The 18,041-nt window shown below is 30.4% G+C and overlaps 3 protein-coding genes across 3 annotated transcripts; all 3 read left to right on the top strand.

Annotated features, from left to right (window-relative positions):
• Positions 1 to 1,592: 1,592 nt before the first annotated feature.
• EAE98_011243 (uncharacterized protein) lies at positions 1,593 to 2,898 on the top strand (the record flags this gene model as incomplete). Its single annotated transcript, XM_038958865.1, has 4 exons — positions 1,593 to 1,823; positions 1,876 to 1,983; positions 2,047 to 2,423; positions 2,472 to 2,898. The coding sequence occupies 4 exons, from the start codon at positions 1,593 to 1,595 to the stop codon at positions 2,896 to 2,898; spliced, it is 1,143 nt and encodes a 380-aa protein (XP_038804705.1).
• Positions 2,899 to 4,025: 1,127 nt separating this feature from the next.
• On the top strand, positions 4,026 to 5,797 carry EAE98_011242 (uncharacterized protein; the record flags this gene model as incomplete). The annotated part of the gene is made up of 3 exons (XM_038958864.1): positions 4,026 to 4,314; positions 4,372 to 5,539; positions 5,593 to 5,797. 3 exons carry the CDS (start codon positions 4,026 to 4,028, stop codon positions 5,795 to 5,797), a joined length of 1,662 nt encoding a protein of 553 aa, XP_038804704.1.
• A 601-nt stretch (positions 5,798 to 6,398) lies between these two features.
• On the top strand, positions 6,399 to 8,353 carry EAE98_011241 (uncharacterized protein; the record flags this gene model as incomplete). Its single annotated transcript, XM_038958863.1, has 3 exons — positions 6,399 to 6,540; positions 6,598 to 7,464; positions 7,533 to 8,353. 3 exons carry the CDS (start codon positions 6,399 to 6,401, stop codon positions 8,351 to 8,353), a joined length of 1,830 nt encoding a protein of 609 aa, XP_038804703.1.
• Between the last annotated feature and the right edge of the window lie 9,688 nt (positions 8,354 to 18,041).

The raw sequence follows: 18,041 nt of genomic DNA, 5'->3' as shown, positions 1-18,041 counted from the left end.
CGGGGTTAGCAAAATGCAGGTCTTTTGGTTTGGTAAGCTAGGTAAGGACACCAGATGACCTGACCTTTTCGTTCAATAATCCATCCACTTTCTTTCCTAAATCGTATATCTTCATGAACCTTACGGATTACGTGCTTTTATCACGTTTCATAAGAGCTGATAATTAGTCTCCATACTTTGTCTATTTCCATTTGTGCTTATCATGTCATTGACCCTTACGAAGAATTATTCTGTGTGGGGCCTTGCGATAGTGCTAGTGCACAAGAAGTATCTCCTGATTAGCTCCTGCGTTTTCCTTTACAATTCATTTCAATAGGTAGCTTATATCAACTCAATCTTTAAACAATCCATATCAATTCGAAACATTAATCGATAACATCGTTAGACAGCGGCACTCAGTTGTGGTTGAAAATAATTTATGGAATTTTATTGCCTATCTAATACAATCTACAGAGTAAGCATATTCGGATGAATAATACTAGGCCTGGCACCACTGGCAAGCATACAAAAATACGAATGTTACATTGTATCACGAAGTCGATGACATAACTCAAAGTGGAGTCGCCTTGGCCGTATCTAATTGGCCCTCAATGGTCTTCCGCTGCATCCTAGGAACAAATGATATGCCGGACTTGCCGTTCTATCACACTCCTGTTGCACCATCGCTACCCCTACGAGGTGGTAGCGGGAGGGGGAGGGGGGCGCAATCGGACAAACTGTCTCCACCTGTACTCCGCTGTGGATCTGAGGTATGTAAAAGAATTGACTTGATCATACTCTGCCTCCATGCTGCTCAAGGCTCCCAAGTGCTATCCATGTATCGTTGAAACGAATGCTGACCGATTTTCTTTTCCGTACTATTCACAGTGGATCTCCAACTGATTTGAAGATTGATAATTGAGATTGATAGCTATGACTCGAGAGTCTATAGGCAGTGGAAAGCTTCTATCAGTAATTTGACGGCAAAGTCTCAAGTCGTTCTGGTAATATCGTGGTGAATGCAAATTGAAGAGGATTCGAAACAAAATTGATTCCAGGACCATATTTGACGCCGCTTATGGGCCTGGATAATATACTTGTATGAAAGTAACGTAGATTCGCAAAAGCCAAAAAGTGGTCTGATTTGACTCAAAGGAAGCACCACCTGGTTTAATGACCCTTCCTCATTCCCTGTGAAATGAACTCTCATACAAATTATGTACGAAGTATAAACGATGCTTCCTGTCCAATGTACCTGGGACGTCGCATGCCTAGGTAGGATCTGTCCTAGCTTTCTTCAATCACATGTGCAGTCGCTTCTGAATGTCAATATCGGAGAAAATGAGTGGCTACAATGATGACAGCTTTCTTCAAAGGGTTCACTTAGGAGTTAACAGCCCTGCAGATGAGGAACAGAATCACAGTTCCTCCGAGTAACCTACCATATTGGGGGTGGTAATCTTTTTTTACATCAGAAGCGATAGGTATATTTCAGCATGTAAGATACAGGAGATCTAAGGGTCTGGTATATGTACAGAGCGGGTAGCCAGAGTGAGTGCGGTATAACAACCCACTATTCAGAGACCCAATTGATCGGTATCCTGCCAGGAAAGATGATTCTGGACTCGCAGCATTATCGTGTGCTCAAACCGCAAATGAACTTCGAAGCTAGGCAAGAGTCGCCAAACTCCCACCGTGGGCTCAACGACCGTGGAGCACAGGTCATTGTCATTGTAGCAGTTTTCTGGACAATCGCAACGATATCTGTTGTGCTGCGACTTCATGCTCGTCGCATGAAAAGAATCGCATTCATGATCGAAGACTGGCTGGTGGTAGGAGCGTTAGTAAGTGTCCCCCACAGAGAATTTCAAAAGGAAATTGACTAACTAGCGGCAGATAATATTTTATGGGTTTGGGAGTGGAGACATAATGCTGGTCGTTTTTGGGGGTTCTGGATGGCATGTGGATCAATTGAATCCCGCACAGCTGAAGACCGCCCAAAAGGTATCAATCATCCTCACACTGGATCAATTAAAATTGCAAGAGCAAGCTGACATCTATCATCAGGTCTTGCTTGCAAATCAGATGCTGTACGGTGTCGGGCTTGGATTAATCAAATGCAGTATCACCATCATGTTAATCAGGATATTTGCGGTCCCGAAATTCAGACTCGCAGGATACTTTGTCTTGGCAATGTGCATTTCATGGACTGTAATGACAATCCTGATAGCTTTCCTTATCTGCCGTCCATTGGGCTATAATTGGAATCTTCAACCTACAGCTGGGCATTGTGGCAACACGATATCTGCCTATACAGCCGTTGGTATTGTAGATATCATCACGGATTTGATGATTCTCTCACTTCCCCAACCTATGATTTGGAGGCTACAAATGCCAACGGCAAACAAAATAGCACTTGCAGCATTGATGTGTTTTGGTTTGTTGTAAGTCTTCATTCATTGCGATCCGAATCACGAGTTAACTTTGAGTAGTACTGTCGCTATGAGCGTTGCACGAGTGGTAACAATTCTCAATACTGATTTCTCTGATTTTACTTACAACCTCTACAATTATATCTGGCCCGTGATAGAGTTCGGTGTTGCTATCTTTGTTTGCTGTGGTCCCTTGTTGCGTCCTATATTGACCCCTATTATTGGGGCTCTTGCCTCGATCAGCACTCGACTGGGGTCAAAGCAGGATTCAAGAAGACAGAGTTCGACGACCAAAAGAGGAGGCCACCGAGGATTCAGTCATTTGGATGAAGATGGTTTGCCCCTTCAGCCGATGGCGAAAGGAACGCACACCAACACTATCAGCGCCACCAACGACGCGCGGAACAACAGAACAAGCACTTCCGGCAACGCTATATCTTCTGATAACAAGGCCATTGTGGTAGAGACTGCTTGGGATTGTGCATAATCTCCAACATTTCTCTCATTTGGAATCAGGGATGCACTGCCAATTTGATTATCATACTGAATCGATAGGCTAGGGTCTAGGGACTGGCTAGGATAACAGAGTGAGCACTAGCACGTTGTGGGAACGAGTATAAGATAATTTTGTGAAGATATTGGGAAGATGCATAACTAGCAAGCTGAAAGGGGCATTTGGCACCTTGCTAGTTTCTAGACTTTAATGTAAGACTAATTTTGCAACGATAAGGATTCTTCCTCCAGGAGTAACGATTCGATGTTTCTTTGCGTTGATTGCAGGGATAGCAAATCTATACCTACTGCGGAAGGTGTTTTGGGATCCGCACCAACCATTTAACAACCCCACCATCTCTCCGGAATATCGATCGGCTTGCAGGGCTGAATGGGATGAATCAGCCCATAATTCTGATGTATATAATATGAAAGTGGGGTTTCATCACGGACTTTGGAATGCTAATTATATCATCCTATCGTCAAAACTGGGGAACCAAAAGTTGGCCTCTAGTTTTCTTGCTTCTCCACGAGTTGGCAACAAAAAAGTGGGCGAAACTCTTGCGAGAACAATCCACTTTGCTAATGATACCAATCATATAAATCGCTCAAGCAACTCGTAGTTCGGCGTTAGAAAAACCAGTGTCTGGCCAACGTCGATTTTCCGAATTTTAAAATTGCTTGTATGCAAACTAAACAATTTCGAATACGAATACAATAGAGCTGTCAGCAAACGGAAGACCTGAAAATGCCGCGGAATTGAACACCCCTGAGTCTCATGCACTGATGCTGATTGCAGTTTGCTTCCCTAGCTTATCACACTTAATAGGGATCTTGCCCGCCCTCTATCAAGCCTAGTCTTTGTCGTTTAGACGGGAGTATCGGCAATAACGAACCATGACAAATGAAAAATTGATCCACTTCGCTAATGTTTCCCATCATACATTTTGTTCCTGTTGCTTCATTTCTCAGGGGAAGGAAAGCCTAACATGGTCGGAGCCGGGGCAAAATCTTATTTAAGTAAGACAAGATGACAGGACAAGGCCTCCCTCCCCCTACAATATATACTGAGGGAACGGATCGCCTTGCAGTCACGGCTAGTTCACGGGTACCTAATCAGCCATGGCAGAAAATTCAAACTACCATTACATTATAGTCGGTGGTGGTATTGCCGGCTCGGTATTAGCATCTCGCCTTCACGAACAGCATCCCGCGTTGGCCATTCTTCTCATAGAAGCAGGACCAGATGTCACCAATAATCCATTGGTGACTGATTCAGCGAACGGACCATTCCTCGTAGGTTCCGAATTAGACTGGGGATACTCTACGGTTCCGCAGCGTCATCTAAACAATAGAGTCTTGCCAAATAATGCTGGAAAAGCTTTGGGTGGAGGATCAGCTATCAACGCAGGTAAGTCCAAATTCGAAATATGCTACCGATCTTGAATTGTGCTGAGATTCAATTCAGGTGGGTGGATACGCGGCGATGCAAACGATTATAATGCGTGGGGAAAGCTGGTTAATGATGCCAGATGGAGTTATGATGGACTTCTACCATACTTTCGCCGGACCGAACATTATCAAAAACCAGGGCTAGAGACCCAACATGGTTATGAAGGGCCTCTTTACACCCAATCGGCCTCATCTACCGGCCGTGATTATCCTTTACGCGAAAATATTCGAAAGGCATGGGAATCCGTGGGCGTTGAGTACAACAACGATGCCAATTCAGGTTCACCCCAGGGACTTGGAGAGCTCGTGGAAAATCGTAAAAATGGCCAACGACAAGTTGCGAGCGCAGTTTATCCACTCACTGGCGTTCATGTAATGACTTCGACCCTAGTGGCACGTGTCCTCATCGATATCCAGGGATCGACTCCAAAGGCCACAGGCGTTGAACTCGCAGATGGCAGGAAAATTACTGCCACAAATGAAATAATTCTCTCCGCTGGTGCATACCGCACTCCTCAAATCTTGTTGCTCTCTGGAATTGGGCCTTCAGAAGAATTAGAGAAGCATGGCATTAATCAGATAATCGATGCGCCTCATGTCGGACAAAATCTGCATGATCACATGTCCGTAGCCCAATGGTGGAAATTGAAAAATCCAGAAGCTGGATATGCTCTTGGATCCCCCTTATTTAACAATCCCAACTTTGCGAAAGGTACACCTTTAGACTGGGTCGTTACATACGGAGTGCCTCGTGAAGGACTCAAAGCCGCTTTGGCCAAAGATGAAGGGACAGTAGATGATTCGCATCCGCTTCTTAGCCCAGCCCGGTCTCATGTAGAGTGTTTAACTGTCTACGTTGGAGCAAATAAATCCGAGCCCGTCATACCTATGGACGGAAGCCACATCACAACAGTAGTTCTTGGTGGTCTTCCGACTTCAAGAGGAATTGTCAAATTGGCATCGATTGATCCAACTGTAGCACCAATCATCGACCCAAACTACTTTTCGACGGAAGCTGATCGATACGTGTTGCGCACAGGACTGAGAAAAATGATGGAGGTCATGTTAGGCACCACAGAAGGGCAGAATCTGATAGAGACGGAAACTGTAGCATCAAGAGAGAAACCATTAGATTGGAAGGCCAGTGATGATGAGATTGACGAACGCATTAAAGCACGTGGAAAGTACGTACTTCTTCTTTCCACCCAAAAGGAATCTACACTAAATTTATCAACAGGACTGTCTATCACCCTGCCGGAACTGCTGCTATGGGTCGAGTCGTTGATAGCAATTTGCGCGTATACGGGGTCCAAGGACTACGTGTCGTTGATGCTAGTGTAATTCCTTTGCCTATTACGGCTCATTATCAAGCTTGTACTTATGCTTTCTCTGAGCAGGCAGCTGAAATTATTGGGTCTAGCTTTCAACCTCGTGGGAATTAGATGGACTTAACAGTGAGACAGGCAGGCAATAATTTGGCATGAAGAACCCTTAAAGTTAATGTAGTTGCCCATCAAATCAGTGGTATTTGCTTCTTTGAGATATTGAAAACTTGTACTATTTTGGGACAGTGGAAGCCCTGCAAGAATTGAGTTTAGTAGAATCCATGTGATGATGTGCAAGCTCTACTGGAGTCTTTCCTCCCAAATCTTTGTGGCAATAATACAATAATATTCCGTGCATCCATCTTGCCCCGCAAGATATGCTAAAAAGAGATGCAGAGATTGTTCGAAAAGACAGTCCTTTACAAGGATCCCAGTAAAGGTTTGATTGATCCGGGCGATTCAGTGGATTAGATGTATTTAGCGCGGCAATATTGCTGGAAACGAACGTGGTTCACATGGATCCCCAGGAGTACTAAGTAATTTGATGCAACCTAAAAGCTGTTGGATTTTATGCCTGTAATCAGCCCATCCATTTCGATTAATCTCGTCATTGAATTGTGAATCAACATAGTATATAAGGGACGCAAATCGCATTGAAATTGCTCGATCAATTCATTTCTCTTATGTGAGATACGAATCACTTTGGTCTTCCTCAATCATGCAGACTTATTCTCTTTCTCATATACTCTTTGTGCTGACATCAACAATCGCATGTGTTGAAGCAAGTAGCGCGACTCGTGGTCGCATAGCATCTAGTGGTTTCGGTGCACCTGGGGTTGATGCATCATATGATTATGTTGGTAAGAAATTTCCACCCAGTATACAGAAGACATGATTTAATCACACATGATTTCTAGTAATTGGCGGAGGTACTGCTGGCATAACACTTGCCTCACGGCTTGCTGAAAATTCCAACGCATCGGTAGCAATCATCGAAGCAGGAGGATTCTATGAGGTAGACAACGGAAACTTCAGCGTCGTACCCGGCCTCGCATTATCTGCTCCATTTCTGGGAACCGCGGTACCTTTTCAGCCACAGCCTCTTGTAGACTGGGGACTCGTTTCAACTGTGCAGGCTGGTGCTGGCGGTCGGCAGATTCATTATGCGCAAGGCAAAACTTTGGGAGGTGGTTCAGCCTTGAATTCTATGGCGTTCCATAGGGCAACCAATGGCACATATCAGCGATGGGCAGATATTGTGGGGGATGATTCCTACACTTTCGCCAATCTGTTGCCTTATTTCAAAAAATCGGTCCAACTGACGCCACCCAACCTAGCAAAACGCAACACCCCTAACGCGACAACTGTATATGATCCAAGCGTTTTCAGCAAATCTGGCGGGCCCTTGCAGGTGTCCTGGGGAAACTGGGTTGATCCTCCTTTCACGTGGTTTCAAAAAGCTTTCAAAGCAATTGGTCTACCAATTAGCCCAGTGAACTTCAACAGCGGCGTTCTTTCTGGATATGCTGCCTGGATTCCGTCGACGATATCTCCAAGCGATGCTACTCGCTCGTCCTCGCAATCTTCTTTCCTGACTCAATCAATCGAATACCCGAACCTGGTGGTTTACACCCAGGCCAGAGCAAATCGAATACTCTTCAATGGCACCGTTGCATCAGGGGTTTCTGTCGCAACACAGGGCGTCAACTTCACTATATCAGCCAAGAAAGAAGTTATCCTCTCAGCGGGAGTATTTCATTCGCCCCAACTGTTGATGTTATCAGGTATGTCTCTAGATCATCTCCCGTGTTACTAGTTGCAGATGCTGATTGATTGACTTTTTGTTATAAAGGTATTGGACCAAGCACAACTTTGTCAAGATATGGAATCCCTATTATATCTGATCTATCTGGCGTGGGTCAGAATTTGTGGGATCAGATTATATTTCCTGTCGTCCGGGCGATGGATATTCCAACCGGAGCAGAACTAATTACGGAACCTCAATACTCCCAGAACACCTTGCAGCAATATTTGAATCATGCTGCTGGTCCTCTGAGCTCCGAGAACGGTTTCATCGCATTTGAGAAGATACCCCAAACTCTGAGAAGTAACTTCACTTCTGCAGCACTCTCGGATCTGGCTTCATTCCCCTCTGATTGGCCGGAAGTTGAATACGTCTCGAACAGTGGAGTAGGCGTAGGCTACATACTCGCGGCATTGACAGCTTCTTTATCAAGAGGCAACGTAACGATAGCGAGTGCAGATGCTTCTGTTCCACCAGTGATTAATCTGGGATGGTTAAGCGATCCAAACAATACAGATGCTCAAGTGGCTGTCGCAGCAGTAAAGCGTATACGACAAGCTTGGTCTTCAATTTCCGCAATCACTATAGGCTCCGAATTAGTTCCTGGACCTAATATAACAACTGATGCAGCTATTCTGGATTATATACGTGAATCAACTTCAACGATTTATCATGCAGCTGCGACGTGTAGCATGGGCAAACTTGGCGCTCCGGGTGCCGTTGTCGATTCTGAGGCTCGTGTGTTTGGTGTACAGGGGTTGCGAGTGGTGGATAATTCCGTGACGCCTTTTGCAGTGCCAGGGCATCCACAATCTACTGTATACATGTTAGCAGAAAAAATTGCGGACATTATTCTTCGTGGAAAGTAATTGAAAGTGTAGAAACTATATAGAGTTTATAGGCGCATTTATTCATTTATTATTAAATATAAACTAAAATTAATTTAATAATATTTATAACTTTTTAACTTTTGATTGTGAATAATTATATTAAATAAAAAGTATGGAGTTTTATATAAAATATACATATATTTGAGATTAGATTGAATGCTTTTTAAAATATAATTTGAATTAATTTCAAAAAAACAAGAATTAAGAAATTGAATGATATTTGATTATCCCCTAGACTACGGTTTATGGCCGGCATATATAGCCTGTGTATAAATAAAAATATCAATAACTTTAAAAATTATATCAAATATAAAAACTATTAAAATATAATTCAAGATTAGAATCTAATAAATTAGTAATAATCAAAAAGTTTATTTTAGATTTGTATACTTTATTTTTCCAAAAAAAATTGTATCATGTTTTTAAATCTCATTATATTTCATTTTCAAAATAATATAATTTACGATTTCAAGAGCTCTTAGATTATAATACTTTGATTAGCTGATGAGGCATTATAAGCGAAGCCGGCCGTAATCCGCAGTCTAGGTGATATAATATTTATTGAAAAAACTTTACACCTTTTCTTTGAAAATAATAATATTTAGTAAAAGTTATATAGTTTTTTGATTTTTTTTATTAATATTTCAAATTGATTTTTTTAAAATATATACACATTAATTAATTTCTTTAAATACAATTAAATATTATATAATATTAATTATATAATACTCAAAACTTTTTAACCTTTAATTAAAAATTATTATATTTGATAGAAGTTATAGAACTTTTAGGAAAACTTATATATATTCTAAATGAAATTTAATTTGTTTATTTTAAAAGAATATATCAAATAATTAATATTGATTTATAAGTTGTAATTGAACGTAATTTAAAATTGATTATATAATATCTCAAACTTTTGAACTTTTGAATTATAATTAATATAATTATGAAAAGTCATAAAGTTTTATTTAAAATTTATATAATTTTGAAATTAAATTTGATTTATTTATTTTCAAAAACATATTAAATGAATTATATTAATTAAATTCTAATTCAATATAAATTTAAATTGATAATATAATATTGAAAACTTCTTAACTTTTGATTTATTACAAATATGTTTAATAAAAGTTAAAAAAATTTGTTCAAAATTAATATATATTTTCAATTAGATTAAATTTTTTCGAGAATAAATATTAAGTGATTAATTATAATCGAATTATAATTCATTATAAATAATATAAAATTTAAAAATAATTATATATTATAAAAGTTATAAAATGTTTTAGAAAACTCATATATATTTTGAATTAGATTTAATTTATTTATTTTGAGAAAAATAATGATAATATTAATACAGTTATAATTCAATATAAATTTAAATTGATAATATAGTATTCTAAACCTTGAAACATTTGACTTATGATAAATATGTATAATAAAAGTTATAAAATTTTATTCAAAATCTATACAATTTTAAAATTAGGGTTAGTTTATTAATCTCAAGAGATATAATAAATAATCAGGATTGATTTATAAATTATAATTGAAAATAAATTCAAGTTGACTATATAATATATAAAACTCTTTAACTTTTAATAATTAATGAATATATTCAATAAGAGTTATAAAGTATTTTAGAAAATTTATACATAATTTAAATTAGAATCAATTCTCTTTGAAATATATCTCTTATATTAAACTGTAATTGAATATGATCAAATCTAAATTTAATTTGATTATATGATATCTAAAACTTTTTAACTTTTCTTTCAAAAATATAAAATAAAACCAAAGTTATAAAATATTTTATAAAAATTATAAGAATTCGAGTGTCTTTTTAAAAAAAATTCAAATCGGTTATTTAAAAATATGTATTTTTTGAAGAAATTCAAGTCTAATTTCTATATATAAAATATATTAAACATCTTTTTTTAACTTTTAACTTATTATATTCATTCTTAATAAGAGTTATAAAATAACTTAGAGAAATTATGAAATATTGTTTTTATTCTTTCTTTAAAAAGTATATAAATTAAACATTTTAATTTATTTTTAAAAAATTGAAGTTTAATTTTGATTTATAAAATATTTAAATATGCTTTATAACTTTTAATTGATTATAATTATTCTGAATAAAAGTTATATAATATTTTATCAAAATAATGAAAATAATTTAATACAAATAACGATTATTTAAAAAGAATTAAAATATAATTTTTTCTGTGAAATATATTAAAAATACTTTATAATTCTTAACTTATTATATTGTTTATTGATAAAAGTTATAAAGTATTTTAGAAAAATTATTAAGAACTATTTTAAATTTTGTTTTTAAAACATTGAAATTAAAAATAATCAAATATATTTTATTTAAAAAAAAGATTTAAAACCTTATATATAAAATCTATTAAAAATAATTACTAACTTTTAGTTTATTATAATTCTTTTTGATGAAAGTTGAAAATCATTTAATAGAAATAATACAAAAGTCTTTTTAAAAATATTCTTTTTCAAAAAAATTCAAAAAATTTAATCAATATAATGATTATCCGAAAAAGAAAAAACGATTGAAAATTTAATATATAAAATATATTAAAAATACTTTATAACTTTTAATTTATTATAATTTTTTCTAATAAAAGTTATAAAGTATTTTATAAATATATTAAAAAGATTAATTTTAAAAATATTTTTTAGAAAGATTTCTAAATTGAATATGTATATCTATAATTTTAACTAAAATTGAATATTAATTTTTATAATTAAGATATATATAGAAAACTTTATAACTTTTGTTGACAATATATATAATAAACTAAAAGTTATAAAGTATCTTATAGAAATAATAAAAGAATATTTTTGAAGATAATTTTAAAATAAGATATTAGAATTTGATATATATATAGTGGTTATATTTAAAAATAAATGTATTTTAATTTTTCTGTTTATAATGTATATAGAAACTTTTATAACTTTTATTGAAAATGAATATAATAGAATAAAAGTTATAAAGTATTTTATAATATCTTGAAGAATTAATTTTAAAAATATTTTTTAATAAGTATTGTAATTAGAAAAGTAATATTTTTTTTGAAAAGGATGATCTTTTAATTTATATATATACAATATATTCGAAAAACTTTATAACTTTTGATTAATGTTTTTATAATAATTCAAAAGTTGAAAAGTTTTAAGTTTTATTTAATTAAATTTAATTTATAATTGATTATAATAAATTATTGAATACATATTCATTAAAAATCTAATCTAATTTAAAATGTATATAAATCTTGTAAAATATGTTATAACCTTTTTAAAATATAATTATTATAAATCAAAAGTTAAAAAGTTTCAAATAATTTACAATTAACTTTAATTTATAGTCAATTATAATTTAGTAAATTTTTTCAAACAAACTTTTCAAATAAATAAATTTAATCCAATTTGAAATATATATAAGTTTTATAAAAGATTTTATAACTTTTTATTAACATATTTAGAATAAATTAATAGTATGTTTTTTTTTGAATAGCATATAATCAATTTTAATTTATATTGAATTATAATTTTTAAATCAATGTATTTTTATAAGAAATTAATCAAATCTAATTTTAAAATTATATAAATTTCAAATAAACCTTTATGACTTCTATTAAATATGTTTATTATAAATTGTTCACAATAAAGGAGCAGGCTAGTGGAATACATATAATATTAACTATGTAGATTAATTATATTAAGGTAAAATCTAATTATAAAGTAGAAGTGATATATATATAGTAGTGTAGTGTATGTGCTACAACTTTTAATACTACTCTAAAGAACTTATTCTCTTAGTTTTTGTAGTTAGTTTTGAAGTTTCAGTATATTCTTGAATCTTTTAAATATTATTCTTGTATATAGTTTTATTAATCCATCTATAGTTATATTATTTGTATTGATATAGCTAATATTAATTAAACATTTTTCTATGAGATTTTGAATAAAGTAATGATATATGTCAATATACTTTGATTATTTATATAAATAAAAGTTTTTGATTAGTACTAGTATTTCTTGATTGTTTTCTAATATTTGAATTTTATTGTTGTTCTTGATATACTATAGTTGCTTTAAGTCTTTTAAGAATTGAATTATTTATTGTTCTTATTTAATGAATATTATTATAGAAATATACTTAGCTTTTATATTAAATATAACTACAGATATTTGTTTTTTATTTACCTATAAGATTGGTTTATTATAGAATATTATTACTTTATTAAAAATACTTTTTTAATTAATTTTATTACTTACCCAGTTTGTATTGGTATATATTTTAATAGTTTATTATAAAAGATTATATTCTTTATAAATATTTAATTGAATTTTTTTAAACCTAAAATGTAATTTCTAATTGATAATCGATTTTAAATATCTTATAAGGTTTTTAAGTATAATGCTGTAATATTTGGTAGAATTCGATATAGCTTATATTAATCTCCTAAAACTAAATATAATATTTGATTTAATATAAACTATAAAATGAATTGTATTATTAATTGTTTATTAATATTCGTTTATGTTAATAAGCTTATTATCTAAAAGCATTAGTTATAATTAATTATAATCCAAAATTAATATCTTTTTTAAAGTATATTAATTATAAAAGATTCTAAAATAGATAAGTATTATATCCAGATATTTTTCTTAATTTATAATTAATATTCTTTTAGATTTATTATAAATGATATATACTTTTAAGATTTTATTAATTTCCTTCAAATCTTTGGTATTAAATCGAGTTGAAAGATTATTATAAAACTATTTAATATTCTATTTTTGTATAACAGTAATAACAATATTATTTATATAAACTAAGAGAAGTAATTATTGTGAATAATTAATATATAAATATAAATCTACAAGATTTTGTATAAAATCTATCTTAATTAACTTTTTTTTCAAAAAAAAACTTTAATTTCTACCAACTTGCTTTAATCCATAAAGGTTTCGAAATATATATAGAATATAATCTCAATAAACTTAAATATTTTAAGGAAATACTAAATAGATTTCTTTTTTTAAGTATAATTTGGTAAATATATTTTTGATATCGAAATAAGAATATTCAAAATCTTCTTTTATAACAATTATAAGGAAAAAGCAAAAAATATCAAAACGAATTATAAAAGTAAAGGTTTTATTATAATTTTTATCTAAAACTTAACTGAATTCTTTAATTATTAATCTAACCTTGAATTACTTTACCTTATTATCTTTTATTTTGATAATAAAAATTTATTTTGTTAAAACTAGATTATTTTCTTATAATAAAATAAATTCTTTTTAAATATTATTCTTGATTAATAAATCTATTTCTTTTTGAATTACAATTTGCTAGTTTCTTGTATACTTTTTATTTATTATTATATTTTTATATATATTTAATATTTTGATCCCGAATATTTCTATTATTAACAAAGTAGTTTCAATCTCTATTAGTATATTATCCAAAAGAATCAGGATTTTGAAAACAATTCTATTATTTGTTTTTTTTTTGAATTAATGAATATTTAGAATTATAATTATAGTATACTCAATTAGATTTGATACTAATTCATTCAAAAAGGCAAGCAGAAACTGAATGATTTTGGAGGTATATCCTTTTATATTGTTATCATTATTTCTTTTTCTTTTCCTAAAATTATATTTTAAATTTGATAATATAAAAGTAGGTGTAAATACAGATACTGTAGATATTAAGATTATAATCAAATTTAGTGATATAAAATCAAAAATTAAAATAATCTTAGATAAGATAATTTTTGTTTCTTTATTGCTTTCTTTTGGTTTTAATAAATTATTTATTATTTATCGAATATTTTTATATTTATCTTTATTAAAATATAATATTTTAGTTTTTGTTTGTTCTAATATTGATAAATATACCTCTATCAAATCTGTAATTATTTTATTTAGTAATATTAATAAATCAATCGGAATAAATAATAATTTAGGGATATTCTTAAATCTATTGCAAGGCTTACAATTAGATTCTATATTCTTGATACCTTGCAATCCGATTATATAGTTTCTGAATTTCAGATTTATATTTTTTTTTTTATAACTTTCGTTAATTATAATATAATAAAAATAATAAGTATAATTTAATTTTAGTAAATAAATCTTTATATACTTAATAATATCTTTTAAATATCCTAGAAATATTCCGATTTTTGTTGTATTATAAAATTTATTATATTTTTATTTTATTAAAATAGTTTTAGAATTAATATAAGCATAATATTGACTCCCCTAGATTTTATATATATCGATATCTGATAATATACCTATAAATACTTTAAATAGACTTTGATTGATTCTATTTATATCTAGGCCAATATTAATATAATTTCGAATGTATACATTATATTCAACAATTTCATTTTAAAACTCTAATAATAAATAAACTTCTTTTAATATTATTCTTATATCAGTTTCTATAATATATATATTATATTCAATTAGATCGTTTTAATAAGATAATATAATCACTATAACCTCTAATCGCATATTAATCTTCCATTCCCGGATAGCTTGAAGAAACTCTAATATATTATTGGTTTTAGCAGTAATTACAATTATTTCTATAACAAGTTTAATTTCCTGCTTCCAAACTTTTAATAAGAATATTATATTACTTTTCTGTTTCAATAAAATAACTTAATTTACTCTTATAATACTATTAATAATAAAAAGAAAATATTTATACTCTTAAATAATCTTTGGAAAAGAGCTAATAATATCAAAATAAATTAATTCTAATCTTTTAAATTTCTATACACTTAATTAACTTAAAATTCTATTAATTATCTTTGTAAGAGTATATATTTTATAAATATTAAGAGTTAAAGAAACCTTGATTGATTTTTAAAATATAATAATTTTATATAGATTCCTAATTTTATTAAAACCAAAATGATTGAATTGTTTATATCAAAAAAGGTATCTTTTCTTTTTTATTATAATCAATTCTTTAACTTTTCCTTTTATTCTATTAATTATTTTTGTAGAGAATGTAAAGAATATAGAATCCTTGTATTCTGGTTTTATATACAAAATAATATATATTCTATTTTTCATTATAGCTTTAATAATCTTATTATTCTTATTATTTTCTAATATGAAATATATCTTTTTAAGACTGAATATATTCTTAAACTCTATTTTATAAATTCTTTTAGCTAAAAACAGGTTAACCTTTAATCCTGGTATATATAACATTTCAGCTAATGATATTCTTGTTTTATTCTTATATATTATATTCACTATTCTTCATTTATCTGAGTATATAATTTTCTTATTAATTATTATTCTTTATTGTAGAGTACGGATTAGATTTCTGAAAAGAGTTAGGGTTATGAAGGTCAAATATGCGGTCAAGGTTAGGAAAAAAAATTGAAAGTTAAATAGTGTATTCGATGCGCCTTTTTTCGACGAATTCAATAATATTATTATTATTATTATAAAAGTGTTGTGGAAGCTAGTAAAATAGAATAAAGCTAATAATATAGGAAATATTCATATTGCCGGTTTTCCCAATCGAGGTTTTTTTCGTACACCGCCTTTCCCAATCGAGGTTTTTTTCGCATACTGCCTACGCCATTAACTGTATTAGGGTTATTTTCCCCCTATGAAAATCTTTCAATTCAAAAAGCTTTATATATAATATTATATACTTTCTAGTTCCATTTTAGATAAGGATTTCAAATATTTAATTAGAATTCAATTATTTCTTGAATTGAGCGATCTGTACTGGTTTTATTATAAATATTATGCCGAAGAGGGCAATTGGTGCTTGGATAGTTTAACCAATGTGGGGTATTATTGATATTGCTGATTGATTCACCGCCTTCCCAATCGAGGTTTTTTTCGTATTCTATACTATATATCATTTAATGGTTGAATTAAATACTAATACTAATACTATAATAATACTATGATACTAATACTAATACTACAATAATACTATAATACTAATACTAATACTAATACTAATACTAATACTAATACTGATACTAATACTAATACTAATACTAATACTAATACTAATACTAATACTAATACTAATACTAATACTAATACTAATACTAATACTTCAATATTATAACCCTTGTAATACTAATTATACTAATAATACTATTTATACTAATAATACTATATACTAATTATTATCCTAACTATTATTCTAAGGATTTTTTAGATGATCAGCACTGGTGGTGACTATTACCCTAAGGGGAGTAGTGACCCTCCCAAAAACTCTCCAATTGGTTATCACTCTTCCTGATTTTAATTTTAGTTTTTTTAAAAATCTGAAAAAAGGAATCAATAGAGATTTAATTGAATTTTTTATATATGAAATTATTTTTTTGATATCTTTTTAATTGATAATTTAGTATTGAATTGAAATAACTCTAAATTTGATAAGATCGAACTCTAAGCTATAATAATTTTCGAAAACAAAATAATAATAATCTACAAAAAAGTATCAAAACTTATTAATTGGTTATTACTCCTTCTAACTTCAATTTAAGGTTTTTCGAAAATCTGAAAAAAGAAATGAATAGAGATTCAATTGAATTATTTATATATGAAATTAGTTTTTTGATATTCTTCAAATTAATGGTTTAGTATCGAATTGAAATAACTTTAAGTTTAATGAAATTATAAAAAAAACTATAATAATTTTCGAAAACAGAGTAATAATAACTATCAAAATAAATCAATTTGGCTACCACTCTAAATCTAATTTATAATAAGAAATTTATAATTATTTTATAATAAACTAGGGCTTATTTTCATTTTTTTATTCAATTCTAAAAATAGATTTAAATTATCTTTTGAATTAATTGATTTATATTAATTTTATAAAAGGTTGAATTTGTAGGGGTAGGGGAAGTAGTGATTAGCTGGAAAGAGATATGGGGTAGCTGAATTATATATAATCGATTTTAATAATAAAAATAAGAATAATAATTAGAATTATAATAATAAAATTGAAAAAAACTATATTTCAGAATCCTGCTATTAAAAAAGCTTTTTGAGTGGTTTTAAATTTTGATATTATATATATATATTATAATGAGGTTGCCTAGTTGTTTAAATGAAATAATATGGAATTTTATTATATTGATATCTAAATAGTTGATGGTTGCTAGTACTAATCAATGTAGTGGTATAAGTGGGACTACCCTGTTTATAGTATGACGTAGCAAACTATATTATTAGGTTATAGTTTAGGGTTGTTCTATTGGTTTAATATAATATTGGCTAATAGTAATGTTCTGTATGATATTTGATTTATAGTGTTTTGTGATTGGATATAGAGTATAAGTTGATTTTTTGATATATTAATCTTTCACACCTTCCTCTCATCCAATTAATTGAATCAATATCTTTTTGCTTTTTTTTTATATTTTATATCTTGAATATATATAACCCATACGGCTTATTCCCACCCGGAGAGTAACCCGTTCGTGTATGTGAACGTCCCGGGGTTAGGGTTAGGGTTAGGGTTAGGGTTAGGGTTAGGGTTAGGGTTAGGGTTAGGGTTAGGGTTAGGGTTAGGGTTAGGGTTAGGGTTAGGGTTAGGGTTAGGGTTAGGGTTAGGGTTAGGGTT

Source organism: Botrytis deweyae (assembly GCF_014898535.1).
Source record: "Botrytis deweyae strain B1 chromosome Unknown BDEW_046, whole genome shotgun sequence".
Lineage (NCBI taxonomy): Eukaryota > Fungi > Ascomycota > Leotiomycetes > Helotiales > Sclerotiniaceae > Botrytis > Botrytis deweyae.
Note: the sequence above shows the minus strand (reverse complement) of the source record. Positions and strands in the feature narration are given on the sequence as shown.